Genomic DNA, 22,061 nt, shown 5'->3' on the forward strand with positions numbered 1-22,061 from the left:
ATCTTTATTATTGCTGGTTTGCGTGGCAAGCCCCTAAGACCCTCGGCTGGACGACTTTCTCTGGCTGGAAATGTGGGCTGGTAGGAATGCCTGGAGCCTTGAAACAGCCATGCTAGAAGTGGGGCGATGAATATCCTAGTCTCCTCTCTCTTGGGTGGGACAAGTCAGAGGTGCGTCAATGTGGGATTGGCTGTCAGCTGCCTACTGCCATGACTGCTCTTCGAGGCACCTGTGCCGGGGGCTTTTCTTTCCCAGCCTCTCTCCTCCGCTGCTGGTGTGGCCTGGGATTGTCTCGCCAATAAACCAACCATTTGCCCTCGAATCCTTGTCTCAAGGTCTATAAAAACAGAGGAGCCCCCCGAGATGATTGCAAGAGGCTCAGAACACTCACGTGGTCTGTCCCAAAGCTCTCACACCACGACCAAGCCCTCTACTCGCCATCCCTTGTGTGTGTGTGTGTGTGTGTGTGTGTGTGTGTGTGTCATTAGCTCACGTCCTTAATAAATTTGGTTCTCCAGGTGCTTTGTTTCACGGGAGGAAAGAAGAGAGCTGGGGAGGGCACAGCTGATGACCTCGGACAAATCTCAGCCCCAGACGCGCAGCTCAGAGGAGCGCCGTAACTTAGGACAGTGATTCTGAGCAGCCCCCAGGCACAAAGAATCACCATCCCTGGTTCCAAAAGTAGAAAACCTCGGGCTTCAGAATCGAGCCAACCTGAGCTTGAATTACACACAGTTCTGCCCTCCTCAGATCAAGGGGATGTCCGTCTGCCTTGCTGAGGTCTAGTTGCAAACTAACTGTCTCTTGCTGAGCTCTAACTATCAAACTGCAACGAGGATCAAATGAGAAAACGCCCAAGCAATGCCCGGGTAGGCAGCCAACGGTCAAGGTTGCTGCCGGCGGGGCTGAACACACCGAGAATGCCAGGCGGGCCGCATACATACGGCCTGGAAACTCGGGAAAGATTTACTTAAAACTTTCATTGAAAATGGCTCTTTTTTTTTTTTTTTTTTTTTTTAAACTTCCAAGGCTAATAGGATAGGCTTCGGTTATCGAGAAAAGTTGCTTACGTGGGCCTTCTCAGTCCCCAGAGGAGCCGCTGGCTAAATGAGACATTGTCTCCGTCTGAAAATTAAACATGTGCGTTTATGTGGAGGGCAGGATCTGGGTCTTCCCACCCTTGCAGCTCTCTTTCCCACTGGCCCCCCTCGTAGCTCCCGGCCTGGTGGCTGGTGCATAACATGCTGAATAAACGCTGGAGAGATGAGGGAGCGAGAAGGAGAATGAGAAAAAGGAAGGACGCGCAGAAGCGGAAGCCTGTCGAATGCAGCTGATGCGGGAGCGTTACGTGCCTATGAAAAAAATTTGTTTTTGAAAAATTATTTCTATTTCTTATCATTGTAACCCTTTAAGTATGTGAGATGCAAATATGTCCCTCTCTGCCCTCCCTCCTCCTCCACGTGAGGGTGGAGGACAGGAATGTGGCCGGAAGTAAACTGGACTTCCACGGATCTTGCCCGGGGAACTCTGGGGACAAATGGCCCCTGTATGAGCAGCTCCGCTGTTTCCTTAATGGATCTGCCATGGCCCCGGCAGCTCTGTGGAGCTGACGCAAGCCCAGGGCCTGGCATGGGGCTGGGGTCATAACTAGTCTTCCCAGAGGAGGGACAGGCTCAAGACTCTTGCTGATGAAGACAGTCATGTCCATTTCAAATAGTTCACTGGTTGATTCTAACCAATTTATCAAAAGTTTGCTCCGAGCAACCTAAACTCTTGATTTCTCCTACTTTCTCTCGTCCTACGTCAGTTTGCTTTGCGATCCATCTGAGCAGGACACAGCCTTTCCTTACAGTGCAAATGGGACGTTTTAAAAAACCTGGCCCCTAACGTCCAATTGAAGAAATATTAAACGAATGCCAACGTTGGGCCAGCCGGTCTTACATGACCTGTCTGCTCTCAGTTGCATCCATTCCGAAGTCAAAAAGACCGAGGCTCAGTAAACAGCCCAATCACACAGACCGTAAAGGGCAGAGTGGCCAGGATAGCTCATTCATTCACGCGCACAGAAAGCATTGCTGCCTTCCTCCTCTGTGCATGGTGCTGTGTTGAGCACTGGGGTGTGTAATAAAACGGGGTGAGAATTCTTTTTAAAATCACAGTTCTTACCATCATCTAGCAAGGAGCTGACCATCTAGGTGTGTAAACCCATCGCTTATCATTGCAGGTATGAATATCATTCCACTCATCCCATTGCCTCAAAATCGCCTCCTAGAAATGATCCCATGTAGATGGGAACCAGGTTCTCGGGGCCCTGGGTTGGCAAGAGCCACTGTCCTGTCAGAAAATGCTTTTGAGATCTATTCCGCCAACGGATATTTACTGAGCACTCGCTATGTGCCAAGCACTGAACTAGCCCTGGGAGTGTAAACAGGGAATGACCCAGAAACAGCCCTACTACCTTCGAATAGCTAAAAGTCTGGTCAAGGCAACAGGCAGGTAGTAGACAGACGCAATGCGGCGTGTCACATGGAATGACAGCGAAGGGCAGGGTGTGGCACTTTGGATTTGAGCGGAGTCAGGGAGGGCTTCCAGGAGGGAGCCGAGCCTGGAAGATAAACGAGACCCAGCAGACATGTGCAAGAAAGATCCAGGCTGAAACAATACGGCGCAAAGGTCTGTCAGTGAGTGGGCCTAGGGCCTGCTGCAGAGGCTGACGCCTCAAGGAAGCTTCAGGTCTGGGCCTGAAGGGGGAGCTGCCGAGAGAGGGGGAAGGAGAGGTGAGCAGGGAATGGTGCAGCATCTCATCATGAGATGGGGTTTTTTATTCCCAGAGCAAGGGGGGAACCAATGAAGGATTTTTAAACAGGGAGGTGAAAGCTACATAAGCATTTTGCAAAGACACCCCCCACCCCCACCCCCAGCCCAGCAGCTCGGATATTTATCACTGGAGGGCATGAAGCTCTCTATTTTTCCTACTCCTGGCCTCTGCTTGCTTTCTGGCAGGTCACTGTATTAAGTGCTCCTTGAGACGTCTTGTAAAATCACTAAACCAAATCATGACCCCCTTTGCCGTGGGGCTCGTTTCACTGAATGGCCCAACCCCGCAGTTTTGTCTTAATTTGTTTCCCCTGGTCTTTTATTTGAGCCAAATGCTTCCAGAAACGCCTCCATAGGTTCTCAGTGAAGGATATCAAAACACCCCTTCCCCTACTGCTGACAACTCAGTGGGGCTGAACTCTTTAGCCTATAACTTGTAGGAAGGAAAACTCAGTAACAAAAAATGAGGAAGGGTGTCGGGGAGTCTGAACGTATAAATCAGACCGCAGGCTCCTGCAGCATAATGAAAAATAATCAGGAAATCCTCGGCACCGTTCTCTCCATATGAGGACACTGTGGGGAAGCTGGAGATTTATTAGCTGCTGGGGGTACACCCGCCCCCGCCTCATCCCCCAACCTCCCCGAGAGAGGAGAAAGTGACCAGCATCGTCTTGGCTCCCAGGACCTGGAGGTGTTTATCAGAGCGCAAAGAACCAATTGTCATCTCTCGACTCAAGAAAGGATGATGGGAGAGGGTGGCAGGCGGGAGGAGGGGTCAGGCTGAGATCAGTCTCGCCTTCTGTTCTGCTTACTTAGTTCAAGGAGAAGCAGAAGGGGGACAGGCATTTGTTGCCACCGTGCTGGGTGGCTGGCCCTCTGCCTGTGTGATGTGGTTAAGAGTCAGGGGTCTTGAATCAGCGAGTTTGAGAAGCAGATCCACTCACCATGAGAGTTTGGGTCAGCAATTTACTCCTGAAGGCCTCTGCTTCCTCATCTGCAACATGGGAATAATAGCAGACCTGCCTTCCACAGTTGTTGCAGAGATTAAATGAGATCACGCTCGCAAAGTATTTGGCAAAATGTCCGGCATTCAGTAAGCCCTCAGTATGTGATATCATCATCGTCATCATCCTCATCACCGTCATTCTGATCATCACCTCCATCATCACCATCGTCACCATCACCATCAATACCACTATCATCACCAGCACCAACACCAGGACCAGCATCACCACCATCACCATCATCACCATCATTTCGATCATCACCCCCATCATCCTCCCCATCGTTACTATCACCATCGACACCATCATCACCACCACCACCATCAACATCATCATCACATCCAATCTCCACCTCAGCCTCCGGTAGAGTTATAATAATCCCTCATACACAAAAGTAATTAGACCCACATTTTTGCTTAGAATAGATAAGAACGCCTATAAGGGACCATTAATTCCCATTATGATTATTGCAAAAACTGAAGTGTTTCTATTAATGGAAAAAGTAAGTTCAGGCCTCAAGCTCGTGATCACTGAAATGCATGCTCATAATTACATCCTGCCAATATCCTGCCTGTTGCACAAATTCCTGAAGCTTCCAGGAACAGTGTAGCAGCTGCAACATCAGCACTTGTAATTTCCCCCAGTTTTTCAAGAGCTGGAAAAACGAGCGTGCCCAGCGGCTCACACCAACCGTGGCTTACTTCACACTTTTATCTCCTCATCAACTGTGGCTGGAGCCATTTTGCAAAAAAACAGGACATTCTCAAATAAACCATGTATCTGCTGCAAGAATCCAGGCCAGGAAGACATACCGGGCAAGAAAGGAACCAAAGAACGCATGAAATCCAAGTGAAAAGATCCATGCACAGAGGAAAACTGGATAAAGGAATGCATGACTCATTTAAACAAAAAATAGTAAAGTGACAGCTTACGCGAATAGAAAGATGCAGGCACGTCCAGCCAGCTACTGCAGACAGGATGTACAAAGTGCATCAAAACACCACGGGACTCTCAATCGGAACTCTAGTGCTCGTTAACCCAGGTTTCCACACACCACTCTTTGCCTTTGCAGGAAAATGCTATGGGTCTCAATTCTCCCAAAGTGGGCAGTAACTTTAATCGGAACATGTGAAATGTTCCTACTAGCAGAGACCTGCCTCGACTAACCTGGGTCACCTGGGACATGGGACTTGCAGTGCTCAACCCCAGAAAGTCCCAGGCAAACCAATATGTTTGACTGCTTTATAATCTGTCGAATCTTTTCGTAATATCCTGCTGGCATTCTGAAACCAAATGATGCATACCACAGTCCCATGGGTTGGGAGTGAGCGATTTATTATATAAACCATTGGTTCTCCACCGAGGGTAATTCTGCCCTCCACCCCCACCCCCAGGAACATTTAGCAACGTCTGGAGACCTGTTTGGTTGTCGCAACTGAGGGTTCCATCAACATCTAGTGGGTGGAGGTCAGGGATGCTGTTAAACATCCTACAATGCACAGGGCAGCCCCCAAACGAAGAATTATCTGTCCCGAAATACCAACAGTGCCGATGTTGAGAGAGCCTGATATAAACCCTTTACACATCTCCCAACAAGTTGGCTAGTTCAGAAAATCCCAAAAGAGAAAAGAAAAATGAGAACAATAGGAAAGTAGGAAATGTGCTCAATTTTGCAGACCTTGGACCTTCCTTCAACCCATAGAGGTGATATGGTTGAGTATGTTTCTTTTTATACTTTGTATTAATAGAAAATCCATTTCTGCGATGGAAAAAAAAATGCTGACTAACTTATTTAAAGATTCTGATTTGAAGGAGTCCCCAAGTCGTCAATGTGATTGGGGCACTCACATGTCATATCACATCGAATGAATGACTGTATCAGCCTCATTTTCCATCAGAGAGGTTTAGATGTTTATCCAGAGCCACACAGCTGGGAAGCGGCAAAGCCAGGACCTGAACTCAACTGTCTCTGGCTCTAGAGTCTGGATTCCGCTGTTGATTTACTGTCCTGAGCTGGGTTCCCTAGAAGCAGATCCTGACACAGGTATTCTTGCCAGTGATTTATGGAGGGAGTTTCTATAAGGGAAACGTACTCCATTATGATGGAAGCCACACAGGGGATTGGGAAGGAGCTCAGCAAGGAAGTGGCTTCAGGGGACTCTAGTCTCAGCCTGACCTGGCTGGAGGCTCTGGAGCATGAACTGTACCATAGAGTCTGTCTGCCTTCAGCAAGCAGGCTGGGCTTTTGCACACCTATACCAGTTGGTCCCTGACTCTGAGCCACCTGAGAGATGAGGAGGCTTACTCCCTGACACCTCTAGGTGAGACAGCGGCAGTCACCCAAGGGCAAACTTCCGGAGGAGGTCTTACACATGAGCCTTTAGCATCATTGCCTGTAGCAGCTGCTAAATCAGGTAACTGGGACTGTGCGCAGGACATCAGGACACACGTGTGTGAGGGAAGGCTGTGCTCAGAAACCACTAATTTTATCATCCCGTCTTCAAAGCAGAGGGGTGAGTACTCCCTGGTCCTCGAGAAAAATGAGTCATAGCATCTGCAAGGTATTCTGATGTCCATATCCTTTCCATCTGGGGCCCTAAGAGCATGTGACCCAGAGAACATCAGAACTTCTGGCTTCTGCCCCCCAGAAGAAAGGCCATCCCGACCCAGAATTCCCCTCCCCGAGGCCTGGTGCTCGGCAAGTGACCCACTCCAGCACGATGTGAGCTCCAGATGCCAAAGCTGCTTTCCCAGGGGTGGGGCTGGATGGGCCGTGAGTGGTCCTCCACCCCGCCTGCAGCCTCAGGAAGCAGCAGCATGAGTCACAGCAGCAGGTCCCCGTACTGTGACTGCAAAGTAGAGTCAGTCTCCTCTCCACCCCGGGCCCTGCTTGGTACAAACAACTGCAAAAGATGCTCAAGTCCTTTTACGTCCTAATGCCGGCCCCTGCCTGTGCTGTTTCCTCAAGCCCTTAACTCTGCAGCACTTGGCTAACTCCTCCCTCTTCCCCTATGACTTAGAAGTCCTCCAGGAGAGACCCCCGATGTACATGACCTACCCTCCACCCCGGTATGGCCCTGGGCACTCCCCTATGGGATAGTACAGTTGAACCTTGAACACCACAGGTTTGAACTGTGTGGGTCCATGTACATACAGATGTTTTTGAATAATACGTACAGTACTGTAAATACATTTTCCCTTCCTTATTATTTTATTAATAACATCTTTTCTCTAGCTTACTTTATTGTTAAGAATACAGGATATAATACGTGTAACATACAAAATATGTATTATTAAAGTGTTTATATTATTATTAAGGCTTCTGGTCAACAGTAGGCTATTTATTGGTAGTTATGTTTGGGGAGTCGGGAGTTTTACGCAGATTTTTGACTGTGTCGGAGCCCCTACCCCCTGCATTGTTCAAGAGTCACCTGTAATTATCTACCCTTTTTTATCCTTCCTTCTAGATCCATGTTCTTCACTCACACTTTAGTATAAACGTGAATAAGCCAAATGGGGGGCTTATCAAAACCTGTGGATGTCTAGGCCCTATCCCCAGAGTCTGGGCCAGAAAGTCTGGGGAGAGGCTCAGAAGCTACAATTTTAAGCTTCTACTGTGATCCTGGACTTGATGCCTAATTTAATTATAGTTTCAGGAGGGGCCAGGGCACTCCTTAAAAACTGGCAGTGACCGTGAGCAACTGGAGGGCAGCTACCGTGTCTACCCTTGTATCTGGAATGGGGACACAGAATTCTTCACGTGGCAGATGCTCAGCCAGGGCTGCTGACCTAACCGCAATAACCAGAACCAAAGCACAGTCTCTGAAAGGAGACCCTGGGGTGGCTCAAACACCCAGAAGAGAGAGTTAAAATACTACTTCTCCAGGGATGGTTTTACAAGACGACCCCTCCCTTCCACACTCCTGCCCGTGCAGAAGGAAAAGCATCTTAGTTCAAACTCTTTGTTTTCTACAGCACAAGCCACTCAAATCACTGAGGTGCGCTTTTCTGCAAGAAATACAGATGAGGGGCAGAGAGGTTCCGAGGAACCAGACCTCAGCTCTGCAGAAACCTGTGGAAGGACCCTGAGGGGAGGAAGGATGTAGATAAGACAGGAGTGAGGGCTGGGAAATCCATGAGCACCTTACTGCAAAAGCAAACTGCATCCGGCTGAATCCACAGTTATCAGACAATACTTGGATTGTGCTGACATCCGACCACTTAGAACGAAACTCCATTCCATGCTCATGAACCTCTTAGATGAAAATGCCTCAATTTAGATAACTGCAAATTGCTTTCTGAGCATAATTTCCTATTAGTTCATTAATCTCTCTATTCAGAAAGCCAACAAGACAGCTGATGATAATTCTGGAGGAAGTAGGCATTAAACCAAAGCAGGAAGGAAGAGGATTAGACATTCAGTAGTATCCAGGCTTCCTGGGTGGAGGGGTACCCCAAAATTAATTCATAAAGTTAGTAACACTATTCACTTTTGTTTAAGGTCTTATAGTGGGCCAAGTATTAGGCTGAACATTTTACCTTATTTATCTCCTTGAGTTTTTTCTTTTAAATAATCAAGTTTTCTTGCTCTTTCTACAAAGGAAAAACCTGAGGTTCAGAAGTAGTTACACACGTTAGTGGCAGAGTCAGGATTTGAATACAGGTGTGTGTGTCTAACCTACAGCCTGGGTCCCCAGTGGGTCCTCGTCTTTTTGATTCATCACACAAATCTTTACTGGATGGATTTACTAGAGAGACGACGATGAACAAGACTCAGTTTCACAAAATGAGTCTAAGGGGTGTAAACAGCAGAAGAGCCTGAAAAGTAAACGGTGACAAGTGACCAACCTGTAAAAAAAAAAAAATCTCACATGCTGAACCGCCAGGCTGAGAAATAAACTTTATTTTATGTTGTCAGACTCCCACTTTTACACAGAGCAGCTGTTCTGGAATGTGATCCAAGGCCCGGCAGGGTTAGCACCACCTGAGAACTTGTTAGAAATGCGAATTCTTGGGGCCCACCCATGATCTGCTCCAGCAGAGACTCTAGGGGTGAACCCAGGGATCTTTGTGTTAACAAACACTCCGGGGGCTTCTGATGCTGGCTCTCGAATGGGAGACCCAAACCCTACAAATCAGTTTTTGCAAGGGAATTGGAGAGCACTTCGGAAAAGAGTCGCCAGGACAATCTTAAAACGCAGATTCTGATGCCGCAGGGCTGGGCTCTCTAGTGATGCTCCATGGTTAGACCCATGGACTATAATGGGTCTAACCCAATCCTGTCACCCAGGTTCTGGCAGTAACAGAACCAGGACCGATGCAGGTTATTAACAACAACAAAAAAATCCTTGCCTTCAGGACAGATTCAAATCCAAGCCTCTGGAAATGCTTTAGGAAAACAGGAAATGACCTGAACCCCACACTACTGCTTTCCCTAAGTTCCCACTCAGGTATAAGACCTTCCCTGAGCACTTTGGTTAAAACCACAGCCACTTACCCGGCCCTTTCTGTCTCCCTTCTCCGCTCTGTTCTTCTCCTTAGCACTTAAGCATCATTTGAACAGATGATCCACTTGACTAATCTACTTTGTTTACCGTCTGTCCACACCCCATCCCACCAGCGTGTAAGTTCTGTGAGGGCAGAGAATTCGTCTGTTTCATCCACTGTTATTCCCCGGTGCCTAGGACAGTGCCTGGTGCATAGCAGGTGCTCAAAAAACGTTAGCCGAGGAAATGAATAAACGGTTCGGCTCATTTTTCTCCAAGAAGCTGCCGCTCCCGTCTTGGAGCCACGTCTCTGAAATACCATTCGCCGCTGTTCTTCACGCATGCGCATCAGTTTCACTGAAATCTATTTCTCGGTGGGCGTGTCTTCCCTAAACTCCCTGACACTGGGGTCTGTGTGGTACCCGTTTCTGTCTATCTACCCAGAAGTGTGTCCAAAATGTTGCCAATCTTTGAAAACACATGTAGACAACCAACCATTCATCCTCGCTATAATTCATGCAAAAGCTGCGGGATTTTATTCATAGAAGAATAAGTTCAAACTTCACCTGATGACATCAGAAATGCGGGGTAATAATTATGTGCTAGAGATAGCTCTAGACTCTGTTGTAGTTACACAGGTGTGCTGTCAAAGTTCCTGAAGCATGCTGGGACTTCGCAGCAGCTACAGGCTCGGCCTTCACCATTCTTCCAGTTTTTCTAAGCACTAAGCAAATTGGTGTGGTCCATGGTTCAGTCCAGCCATGGCTTGGTTTGAATTGTGCCCCTTTCAAACCAGGAGCCACTTTTGCATAATAAGGTGGAGAGAGGAGGAAAGTTCTGTGATAAAAATTGTAATCTGGGGTAAGGACGATTCCTTCCAATATTCCTGTTGCAGATAAAGAAACCAAACCCCCAAATGACAAGCGTCTTTCTTACTCGAGCTCACACAGGGAGTTCAGCGACGGGGCTGGGACCCAAACTCAGTTCTGGCTGCTCCCGAAGCCTGTACTTCTTGCAGCCACCCCTCTCCCCCAGATCCCCGTCCCTCCCTCAGACTCCTCCCTGAAACCTGGGCAGGTCTGACCTTTGCTCATTATTTCTAGAATCGAAGTAGAAGCAAAGGCCGCCTCAGAGTTCTGCCTCGAGCGCTGAAAATTAAAACAGCTCAGGAAGCATTGGGCCTTGCTGACTCCTGACTGCGTCCCTGTCATCTAATTACCCGACTTCAAAGCCTCCACTGTGCAGGTGTGAGGATGTGAAAGCTGCCGTTTGTCCCACAGAACACAGCATGGCTACACACGGATGAGACGGGAGCACCTGGCATGTGGGAGAGTCAGAGAGCCTTCCAGGTGGGCTGCAGGGCTTGGCCTCGTGCCTCTCAGAGTCAGAAAGCCCAGGGGCCATAACCTTGGGGACTCACCTGAGAGCCTGGGTCAACAGAGGACCAAGGCGGAGATGCGGGCCTCCAGTCACAAGTGTTTGATAATTACTGCCCCTGCTTTCCATTGTGCCATGGAGCCAAAGGCTCCTTAGGAGCTGGAACTAATTAATCCTTCCCACAACTCCTGGAGGGAAGGCAGTCCTCAGCCTTACCTTAGTTAGTCAGCTGAGACTTCCAGGCTGCGGGGAGAGCGAGCACTCACCCCTGCATCATTAGGTAGGGATATAGGGAGGCCCCAAAGGAGGCCAAATGAGAATTCCCAGCCTGGGCTGGAGGAGGAGGAACAAGGCTACCGAGGAAAAAAGGTTTCCTACAATCTTTAAAATTAAACGGCTACTATAAGCAAACAGATGCATATTCATTTGTAACTCTTGGATACAGTTGAATGTTATTGACTATTTAACAGTAACTGGACCAGAGTGTGTACTTAATGCAAGTTTGTAGAAAAAGAGATGGAGGCCAAGCAGAAAGGCATTTGTGACCTCTGACAGAGGACAGAACTCTGAGCCTGGCACCAGGCTATGTCCCTAAGTGCCGATTTCTTAAATGCTCACTCCCACAACGGGCATGTGTGATGATTATTCCTTTCGTGCAGAGGAAAAAAGCAGGAGCCGAAATGCGAGCTGACTTGCCCAAGGTCACATGGCTAGAAAGTAACAGAGCCAAGATTTGAATCCATCTTAGCCTGACTCCAGAGCCCACGGTGGGCCCCACAGGTTCTCTCCTGCCACCCCGCCTGTCACCGGCCATGACCTGGAATGAGTATGCAGAAGTGGGAAGAAGGGCGAGAACTCGAGACCCACATGATGCCACAGAAAGGACAGGAGTGAGGGGGCTAGGATCTAAGTCTTAACTGCCACTTCCTAGCCGTGGGACCTCAGGCGGGTGATTTATCCATGCTAAGACTCAGCTCTCACATCTGTAAAATGGGGAGAACCCTAACACCTTCCTCCTCGGAAGAGAAAAAAAACAAAGGAGAAAAACACTTCGCAAACTAACCCAGGGATCAGCCAGCCTGCAGCATATTTATCTCAATGAGGCATTTCGCAATAAATAAATTTGTCACGTTCATTGGTTTGTGCACTGTCTCTGGCTGCTTCTGAGCTACACAACAGAGCTGAGTCATTGTGACAAGAGACCGGATGACCCACAAAGTTTAAAATATTTCCTACCTGGTCAGCTCAAGAAAAGTTTGCCGACCCCTGACCTTAGATGCTATGAAAATGCAAGGTGCCGCCGTGCTCAGCAGACAACAGCATTGGGCATTTTAAGCATCAGCCATCAGCTCAGGTTCTTCCTCAGAAGTGCTCTTCTTGAGCCCCTACCCAAATGCTACGGGTTCACTTAAGACCTATTTCTGAAAAACAGAGCAAGCGACTCTCCTAAAAGTCAAGAAATCGAACTCCCATGAGCTATTTCAGAGCCCAGGATGGCTCCAAGTGACATCGGGCGCCATGAAAAGATGCTCTCAGGCACAGCCACTTACTTGCAATTTTTACACTTGAGGCCAAACAGCATCCCTTTCCCACAGACTGTGCACGTCTGAGACATCCAATACTTGGTGGAAAACCTGTGGAAAAGAGAAAAAAAAAAATGTTCAAGGGCAAGGTCATGGAGACTGACCTGTCCCCAGAAGGATGAACCATTTAATGGGTAAGCACACGGGTCCTGGATTCCAGTCCTACTTCTTCCGAGATATGTAACTTAATCAAGTGGCTTAAACCACTGGAGCCTCAGTCTCCTCATCTGTCAAGTGGTGATAGTAACAGTGTCAACCTCATAGGTTGTTGGGAGAATTAAGTAAGCAAAGTCATGCATGTTGGGGGGCTTCACACAGTGCTTGGCACATAGTACACACTTAATGAATTGGGTATGGCTATATCATTACCGAATCTTTCATGACAATCATTCATTCGTTCCATAAATCCTGCCTGACAGCCTACTATGTGCCAAGTTTGGGTCTGGGACAAAGTAAATGGATGGGGTCAGAACTGTCCTTGGAGACAAGGTGGGGCCTCCCAGGAGTCCAGCTAAGCCATTCCCCATCACTGCTAGTCACATCACCTGGGAAGCTTCAAGAGGGGACCTCAACCCCCCCAAAAACCTGAGACTCTCAACTTTAGTAGCAGAGTCCCCTAAAGTAAAAGACCATCATCTCGCCTCCCTCCCAATCACCATCACTTGGCTGCAAACAAGGCAGTTTGGAGGCCTCCGATACACAGCCACAAACCTCCAGGAACATGGGTACGTTAGATTAACTTCCTGCCCCCCCCCCCGCCCCCCACTGCTGCCGGGGTACTTTCTTCTCCCTGAGATACCACAACGCGGCAGGGCTGGGCTCAAGAAAAGTACTGGAAGGTTACCGGGTCGGAGTTAATTTTCATTTTCAATTTCTGACACTTTCAGCAGGAATTGTGTCTAATCTCCACCGCCTCGCGGTGTCAAATGAAAATCGGAAGTGGTTATGTAACTTTGGTGCTTGAGAATTCCGAGGGCAAGTCTTCATTCCTCTGCTGTACCATCCTGCCTGATTTGGGTCAGTGACTCTCCTAACAAAATAAGCTGCAGCCCCAAGGCCTCCCTATCTAAGTAAATAGCAAGATTCTGAGCAGAGACTTGTGGCCAAGAGAAGTCCCTCTCCAGTTTTGGACTGGGGGTTGGTTAAGCTCCTTTCGGCCCCTTCAGCAGAGCCAGCGAGTTTGGCAGGGTCTATTGTGCAGGATTTGGCAGCTGTGGGGGGTGATGTTCACCCACCAGGCAGCAGCACAGGACTCAAGAGCAGGCAAGGCAGTGTGTGTGGTGGGTGGGAGTTCTCTCGCCTTCCCAGCCCTCTCCCATCCCTGGGGTCTGCTCTCTCTCTTCCCAGGTTCTGGCTGACATGATTCTGAGGACAGTGAACAGAATGGGATTTTAACTTCGTTTGTTCATCAAGGCTTGTATGAGTCCAGGTTTCTCCCTTGTAACATGTCGCCCAGGGGGAAACACAGGGTAAGACGAAAGAGTGAAAGGGCAACCCAAGCCCCAGCTTCTCTAAGATGTGCCTGATGCCCAAGATCATCCGGTCATTTCTCTCCTCTAAGCATCGGGTTTTCAACCTGAGGTACCACCAGGTCTAATACTAGGGGGTGGGGCTGAGCCAGAGGTGTAGCCAATCCAGGGGTGGAGTTAAGCAGGAGGTGGAGCTGAGCCAGGGGTGTGGCCAAATCAGGGGGGTGGGGCTTAGGAAATGGCCAATCAAAGAGAGGATCCGAATCAGGGGTGGGGCTGATCCAGGGGGTGGTGCTGAGCCAGAGTGAGGCTGAGTCAGAGGTATAGCCAGTCTAGGGTGGGGCTGAACAGGAGGTAGTGCTGAGCCAGGGGTGTGGCCAACCCAGGGGGTGGGGCTGAGCCAGGGACATGGCCAATCAAGGAGAGGTACTGAGCCAAGGGTGGGGCTAATCCAGGGGGTGGAGCTGAGCTGAGGGGGCGGGGTCAGTGCAGAAGAAACAAACAAAAACAACCTTCCTTAATGATGCCGTTCTCTCTGCATCTCACTTCCTGACCACTGACATGTCTATCACATATTCCTCACTATTTCCTCCACCATTTTCTTTTTTGAGACTTAACAACTATCCTGTCAACATTTCTTTCAAGAACTGTTGATGAGATGCCTTTCCGGGAGAGCGTGCTCACTGCTGCCTCGCCCCAGCCATGGTGATGTGTCTGCCACTGGTATGCACACCTCCCGCCCCTGCCCTGGCCCTGATCTCTCTGTATTGTCATGGTCTGTTAACTGTCTAACGCTTCACGAGACTGTGAGCTTCCCGAGGGTGTAGGTCTTACGTCTCGCTTAATGCTGCCGCCCTGGCAGAGAAATTCTGTACACGTGGAAAGCATCCATAAATGAGTGGGCCAATCCCTCAGCTAGTTCACCGAGGCCTTGGTGCCAAAAACAAAAACAAAAACAAAAACAAAAAACCTCTCAGCAGCAGTGTTCAAGGAACATAAAATGCTGAGGTCGGTTTGCTTGTAGACCCGTCACTTAATCGTTCAGGGCCTCAGTTTTCTTATCTGTCAAATGGACATGACCATGCTGATTACCCAACTGGGTTTATGAGGAGATTGTGAGGATAATGAGATAAAATGTGGAAAGTCAAATCTGGAAAGTAAAAGAACTTCTTATGAGGGATGACTAGGAGATAGGAATCTCCCTTCCAAAAAGGGCAGGCGCACCCAATGGAGAGGCTGTTCCGTGCACCCAACAGGGCTGTAGCTCTGGACTGACTTATGTCTGAGCAGAGAGTGAGCGTCTCTGAGTTCAGCCTGCAATCTTGTGTCTTCTGGGTGGGGAGATCCAAAATTAGGACATAAAGCATTTGTCTTGACAATGATACTGTTTATGGAACGGTTACTGTAGGCCAGGGCCTTTGCTTAGCCTTTATATAATATATTATCTCATTTAATCCTCACGACCACCCTATGGGTAGACAGAATTATCTGATAAGAAAATCGAGCCTCAGAGAGGTTAAGTAACTATCTCGAGGTTGCAAAGCTTTACTAGCTGGGCTGGGAATCTAGGTCAGCCTGACTCTAAAACTCCAGCTTTTAACCATCACGTACTAATTTTACAAGGGCCAGGTTAACAAGAAGCAGACATTTCGGTCCCTGACTGCCTCACTGAGGTTTAGCCTGACACAGGAGAGAGGGGCATGGTGACACAGGGCTGGAACGACGTATCTGCCCAGCCTTTCCCGGGGGCCAGAGTCCTCAGCCCTCACGGTGCTGGGGGCAGGCACCAGAGCACGCAGGATCCAGCCTACCTGTGCTTGATGGAGTTGCCAAGGTCTCTGCGAGGGATCTGTGGGGACCAGCGTGGCACTGACAGTGTGTCTGTGGGGAGAGAAGAGAGGCGGAGAGACTGTTACTCAGAGGGTCTGAGACTGGCTGGCGTGGGCTCCAGCCAGACCCTGGAAGGAAGGTGGACGCTTACCGGCCTCAGGAAGGACACCAACCACATCACTCATAAACCAAAGCCAAGTGGAAAACTGGTTTAGCGTGTGTTATTTCAACCCATGCAGGGTTCCCTGGGTCGGGCAGCCGGAGAGCGTTCGAAACAGAGCGAGCCATGCAAAAAACTGAGCACCGTTTTCATTTACTGAGTGCTCAGTGTGTGCCGGGCACGTGCTGCTGACTCACATGCCTCAGCTTGCTGCACCATCGAAACAATCCCGAGGATCGGGGCTGTCAGCATCCCCACCTTACGGATGAGGAAACTGAGTCTTGGAGACAGGAAGTCATTTGCTCGAGGTCATACACCTCAGAGGCTGCACAGCAGCTGTGAATACAGGCTTGAGAGACTCTAGAGCAGCGGTCCCCAACCTATTTGACACCAGGGACTAGTGCTCCTATGAGAATATGATCTCTGATGATCTGAGGTGGAGCTGAGGCCGTGATGGGACCGGCTGCAAATACAGACAAAGCTTTGCTTGCTCACTCGCTGCTCACTTCCTGCTGTGTGGCCTGGTTCCTAACAGGCCACGGACGAGTACCAGTCTGCGGCCTGCTATGGAGCATATGACCTTACAGGCAACGTTCTAATGAGGTACATTCCAAACGCCATTCATACAAGTACCGCTTGCCTCATTTTTGTTATGCCCTGTATAACTCATAAAGTTAGTTACTTACTATTTGAAGTTGACTCTTTGTGTAAATACATTTATTTTAAGAGCAAACTCTAAGTGAAAAACTAGTATCACTTTCTATATATTGTAGGCAATATTTAAAATGCATCCTCAATATACCATCTAAACTCATGCTCGAATAAGGGCATGGACTGACGAGTGAATAGATGGGTGGGTAGATGGATGGGTAGATGGATGGGTTGATAGATTGGTAGGTGGGTGGCTAGATGGATGGATGAATGGATGTTTGGATAGATGGGTGGATGGACAGATGACTGGACAGATAGACAGATGGGTAGGTGAATTGTTAGGTAGGTAGGTGGGTGGGTGGGTGGATGGATGGATGGATGCATGGATAAATGAGAAAAGGAAGAAACAATAAATCCCACAGATTTCAGACTGGATGCCTGTCCCCACCTTGTCTTTTCTTGCATTTAGCCTTAAGCTAAATCCCAGCCACCTCCACTGTCACTCCGCCACTGACCGAGTCGTGGGACTTCTCCCACAGACCCCCAGCGCCAGCCCCCACCCTCACTCCGCTACCCGGCTGTCAGCACCACCCTCGTGGCAGACCTCGAAGGTCCCTGGGAGGTGTGAAAAAACAGCAGGAGTGCGCGAGGGCTGCGTGTGACATCTCCCCAGCCAGCGACGGAGAGAAGCAGCCGGGGGGCTGACCCACACGCCAGCTCCCCTTTCCCAGGCCAGATGTGTGGAGCCAGCTCCCTGTTTTGCGAGCTGAAAATACACGCCTCATTTTTCACAGCAATTGTGATGGAGCGGCGTGCTCCCGGCGGAGCCGGGCTTGTCTGAACCGATCAGGGAGCATTTAACCCCAACCCGTTCTCTTCTCTTTTCTGTCTAATGACACTGTCTGCAGCCATGTGAAAGCTGTCCCTGTGAAGCTGAGACCCTTTCTGGGAGAGTTAATGATTTTCCAAGCCCTAAAGGGCAGGGAAAACTCAAGAGGAAAGCAGCATAATATCTCAATCAGAATGACAGCCAGTGGAATTTCCTCTAGTTTAACTAAAAACTAAACGTCATCCTGTCCAAGCCCCTTTTACTACTTGTTTCAGTTTCTGAGGGATACAAAAAAAGACAAGAAAGAAAAACGATTGAAAAAAGAGAGAGAGAGAGAGAGAGAAAGGAAGAACATTCTTTCCATTCCCATCTCCTTTGGGGACTAACATCAGACTTGGGAAGAAGGAATCTACCTGCTAACACCTTAAAATGCTTTCTCCAGTGCCAGGGGTGGGCGGAGGTGGGACAGCCCTGCCGGAGGGGAGGGGACTGTGAGCTCAGATACTCAGGTTCCTCCTGGGGAATGCACAGAACGAGGAGTGCCAAATGGGTTTCGCCTCATGGGACATTAGTAGTGGCTGTGTAGAAAGATGTGTCGAGGATTCGGAGGCTCAACAGGAAAGAGCACTGAGATTGATGAGCAATGTCTGCCAAGGCTGAAGCATCAGGTGGTACCTACAAGTCTGCATATACGTGTCTCTCCTGCAAGGACAGAAACCGCATCTTCATCTTTGCCTCACTACCTCACATAAGTGGAGCACCAGGGGCAAAGTAAGTGCTTAATACATATGTGCCGAATCCAAGATATTTATAATATAAACACCGAGGTGACTGATCACTCGACATGTGTCCAGCATTATGCTGTGAAGTTTATACTCGGAAGCTGTGCCTTCATGCACTCGGTGTTCTCATTATTCCCACTGTACCAAGGAAGACAGAGGAGCTCAGAGAGGTGCAGTGACTTGCCAAAGGTCACACAGCCTGGCACCAGCGGAACCTCAAGGTGTAACTCTGCAATTGTTTGCAAATCTTCTGAGAGCCCTTACACCAGTATTCCCAACCAGGGGCACTTTTGGCCCCCAGAGGACATCTGGCAATATCTGGAGATGGTTTTGACTGTCATGCTAGGGTGCACGGGTGCTAGTGACATCTGATGGGTAGAGAGACCAGAGATGCTACTCAACATCCTACAATACACAGACAGACCCACTCTTAAAGAATTAACCCAGCCCCAAAAGTCGGGAGTGCCTAGGATGAGAACCCTGGATCCAGTAAGATGGTTCTTTCTTCTCCAGCGACCTCTCTAACCCCATCACGCTCCAACAAGGCCAAGATGGTACTGTTGAAGCTCAAGTCAGCCGAGAGCAAATCCTCCTTTATTATTTGCACATCTCACTGTCGGATTCATATCCCCGTTATTCTGTTATTCTCAATTTCAGCGCCTTCTCAAAAAAGTAGAATTAAGTTTGGCAGTTTGGTTTCGTTTCCCCATATCTGGTTGGAGGGGCGAATTCTGTCAGTTACATTAAGCGACTGCAGCGCCATTAGTCTCCAGCAATAATAGCCTCCACATGGCTTCCTTCGTGGGTGTGAAGATCTGAACTTCGAGATCCTCTCTTTACTTCCTTCATTTGGATTTCATTAAACTTGCCAATGCAAGATGTAAAGCAAAGGAAAACTGTTTAAAGGGACGGGGGCGGAAATCTATGAAAATCCAGGCCTTATCATAACAGAGAAGGCAAACAGCATTTACGGCAATTAAACCGATACAGAAACTTCTGCTTAACAATCAAAGTGCCTATTACGATGTCTCCATAGCTGAACAAAAGATTCTTTTCTCCTCTAATTTTCTGATAACAAGTCACACAGACACAGAGGCAGAACTGTGTACAGGCCTGGCGCCTTCGGTCCCAGGGGGAGACTAACAGACATTTCTTCGTAGATATTTTCATTTCCAGTGACTGGAAAGGGAAATGCTGGAGGGAAGGAGGGTTCTCCTCCCTCCTCTACGTCCTGCTGACGATGCCCTCTCAAAAATGCCTCCTTATTACAAACCAGGAGCCCTAGACTTTGAAATCGCCTTGGTGGCCAGCTAGAGAAACCAAGGCCTCAACAGAAAGAACTGACGTTAATCAAGCATTCCCATTACGCAGAGCTTTAAAATGAAAAACTCAGGCTCTGACCCGGCGAGACGGAACTCGGGCTAACAAAGGCGTCAGGCGTAAGGGGAAAACGTTAAAAACACTTAACACAGACACACCAGCAATAATAAAAACGGATGGTGATAAAGCAAAGGAAGAGGAGGAAAAAGTATAAGAGCAAAAGAAATGAGTAAAAAAAAGAAAACAAGAAATCGAAAGTAGATATGCTTTTTGTTGAGTGTTATCATGTACCAAGCATTACAGCCAAATAAGCCCTTTCTTTATATATATATATATATACACACACACACACACACATATATACGTAAATATATGAATTCATATATATATGAATTAACTGAGATAATATATATTATATATATAATCTCTCTCTATATATTATATATAATCTCAGTTAATTCATACACTACAGTGTATGCATGTAGGTAATGTACCAGTTGTTATCATTAGCCCCATTTCACCGCCAAGGCAATTAAGAAGCTGTGCCATTTGCTCAAAGTCACACAGCAAGTAAAGGCCAGGACTGGGGTCTTTAACTCAGTAAATGACAGCCAATTTCACCCCCATTTCACAGATGGGATCACTGAGGCTTAGAAGCAATAAGCGGTGGTCTATGGCTAACAAGCGGTGGAGTGGGGATTTGCATTACAGACGGGAACAAACTGTGTGCTTTTAGTCCAGACTGCCCTCCAGGTACATGGAGTTCAACCCATCCTATATTGTCCATGCCTCCCACGTCTGTCTGAGGAAAGCAAAGAAAGGGCGTCTACCTGTTTAAGTTCAGGAAAGAGCCTCGGAGGCCCGAGAAGTGATGCTGTTCATTCCTTCTGTCACTCCTGCAAGTCACTCAATAAACATTTTGTTGAGCAGAACCAAATATGCCGGCTGCCCCCGGAAGTCCACATCCTCATCACTAGAACCTGTTAAGTATGTTACTTAACAGATCAAAGGAGGTTTTGCAGATTAAGGTAAGAATACTGGGATAGGGGGAGAGTACCCTAGATTGTCCAGGTGGGTCCTGTGTAATAATAAGTGAAAGAGGGAGGCAGGGGAATGAGAGAGAGAAGATGTGACGATTGCTGGCTTTGAGGACGGAAAAGGGCCAAGAGCCAAGGAAGGCAGCAACTTCTGCAAGCTAGAAGAGGCGAGAAAATTGATTCGGCCGTGAAGCCTCCAGAAGCCACCAGCTCTACGGACTTCTGCCCTCCAGAATGGTGAGATAATAGGCTTATGCTGCTTGAAGCCACTGAGTTTTGGTAATTTTGTTACAGCAGCCACAGGAAACCAGCACAACAGCTATTTTGTGTCGGGTTTGGTTCTGGGAACCGCGGGTATGGTGAATAGGATAATCAAGTTTTCTGAGCTTAGAATTTACAGGAGCCATTTATAGGAGCAATTCCATGAGGGAAATAAGACAGCCATACTTTGGGGTCTGTTTTAAGTCAACAGGAACCTTGAGATAAGTTCGAACAAAGAAAGGCAGGACGCTAGGAAGCTATGTTGGGGGGAGGGGAGGGCTCACAAATGTAAGAGCTCCCTCTGGTGGCTGAGGGGAGAGTAGCCTGCTAGGCTGGGACAAAAACAGGAGCACCCCACCCCACCCCCACCCCATCTCCCAACTCCCCGCCCCCACCCGATCTGACCCTTCCAAGGTCATTTGTCTCCCAGCCCAGGCCTTTCCCTCTTGAGCTGTCATGATGCCACGTGCAGCCCCCAATCAAAAATCTACACCCCAGAGTGATTAGTCCACTGTCTGGCACAGGAGCAATGCTGTCTTATTTACTGTACATATCCCAAGTGGGGATATGCCTCTTGGAGCTGTTTTCCCATTTAATTCATACGCCCATATGAAGTTATATCCCCAGTTTACAGATAAGGACTTAATTGTTCAAAGCCCCACAGGTACCGCATGGCAGACTTCAGGGTTGAACCCAGTTTCCTACAAAACTAAAGCCTGTCCCCCCCTCCACACACACCATACTACTCTCGTATACCATGTCTTCTTTCAAGACAAGTGTAAAGGTTATTTTTTAAATCACTCAGTCCTAGAGTTGGAAAAGACCACAAGAAACTGTCGATGGCAGTGTGAGTCTTTAAACCTTCTTGAGTAAGAGTTACCGTATCCTTAAATGTTGCCATGGAGATAAAGACCCCTGAGCACATAATATTATTAGTAATAACAGCTAACATTTAGTGAGCACCTACTGCACGGCAGGACTCAGATTAAATGCTTTAGATGTATTAGTTAATTTAATCTCCGTAACTTCATTTTAGGAGGTAGAGCTGGGGCTTGAGCTAGGACAGTCAACCCCACAGCACAGTGTCAGAAATACCGCAAGTGAAACAGACGTTTCAAGCTGCCTGAAGCTTTCAGCTCAGAGACATGACAGACTGAGTGAGAACTTAACAGTGGTGTTGCATTCAAATCAACTAGCAAATTCTTTGGGTCCAAAGATATCCGTGACAGATAAAATTTAGACCACAGGCCAGTCACCAGCTAAGACCCCACTGATTTATCCAAGGTGTCAGCTAATCCTTGACTAGAGCTACTCGTGATATTATTCACATAGCAGGGAATAATTCTATTTGCTTTAATATTCAATTCGAATAGATCAAAAAGTATTTTAATTATGTGCGATGTCTAAAGGTTACAGCTCCATGATTCTTCAAGGCCAAATTGAGTTTCTTTGTGT

The 22,061-nt window shown here is 48.2% G+C and overlaps 1 protein-coding gene across 3 annotated transcripts in view; it reads right to left on the reverse strand.

The window, feature by feature from the left end:
* The window catches only part of KSR2 (kinase suppressor of ras 2), a 336,358-nt gene that overhangs the window by 78,302 nt on the left and 235,995 nt on the right, over positions 1 to 22,061 (reverse strand). For all 3 annotated transcript variants that reach the window (XM_016149513.2, XM_016149511.2, XM_016149512.2), the window contains exons 6-7: positions 15,548 to 15,617; positions 12,235 to 12,318 (exon numbers count right to left, since the gene is read on the reverse strand). In XM_016149513.2, the coding sequence (XP_016004999.1) occupies positions 12,235 to 12,318; positions 15,548 to 15,617 (154 nt within the window). The remainder of the gene's footprint in view (positions 1 to 12,234; positions 12,319 to 15,547; positions 15,618 to 22,061) is intronic.

This window comes from Rousettus aegyptiacus, unplaced genomic scaffold (assembly GCF_014176215.1).
Source record: "Rousettus aegyptiacus isolate mRouAeg1 unplaced genomic scaffold, mRouAeg1.p scaffold_m13_p_5, whole genome shotgun sequence".
Classification (NCBI taxonomy): Eukaryota; Metazoa; Chordata; class Mammalia; order Chiroptera; family Pteropodidae; genus Rousettus; species Rousettus aegyptiacus.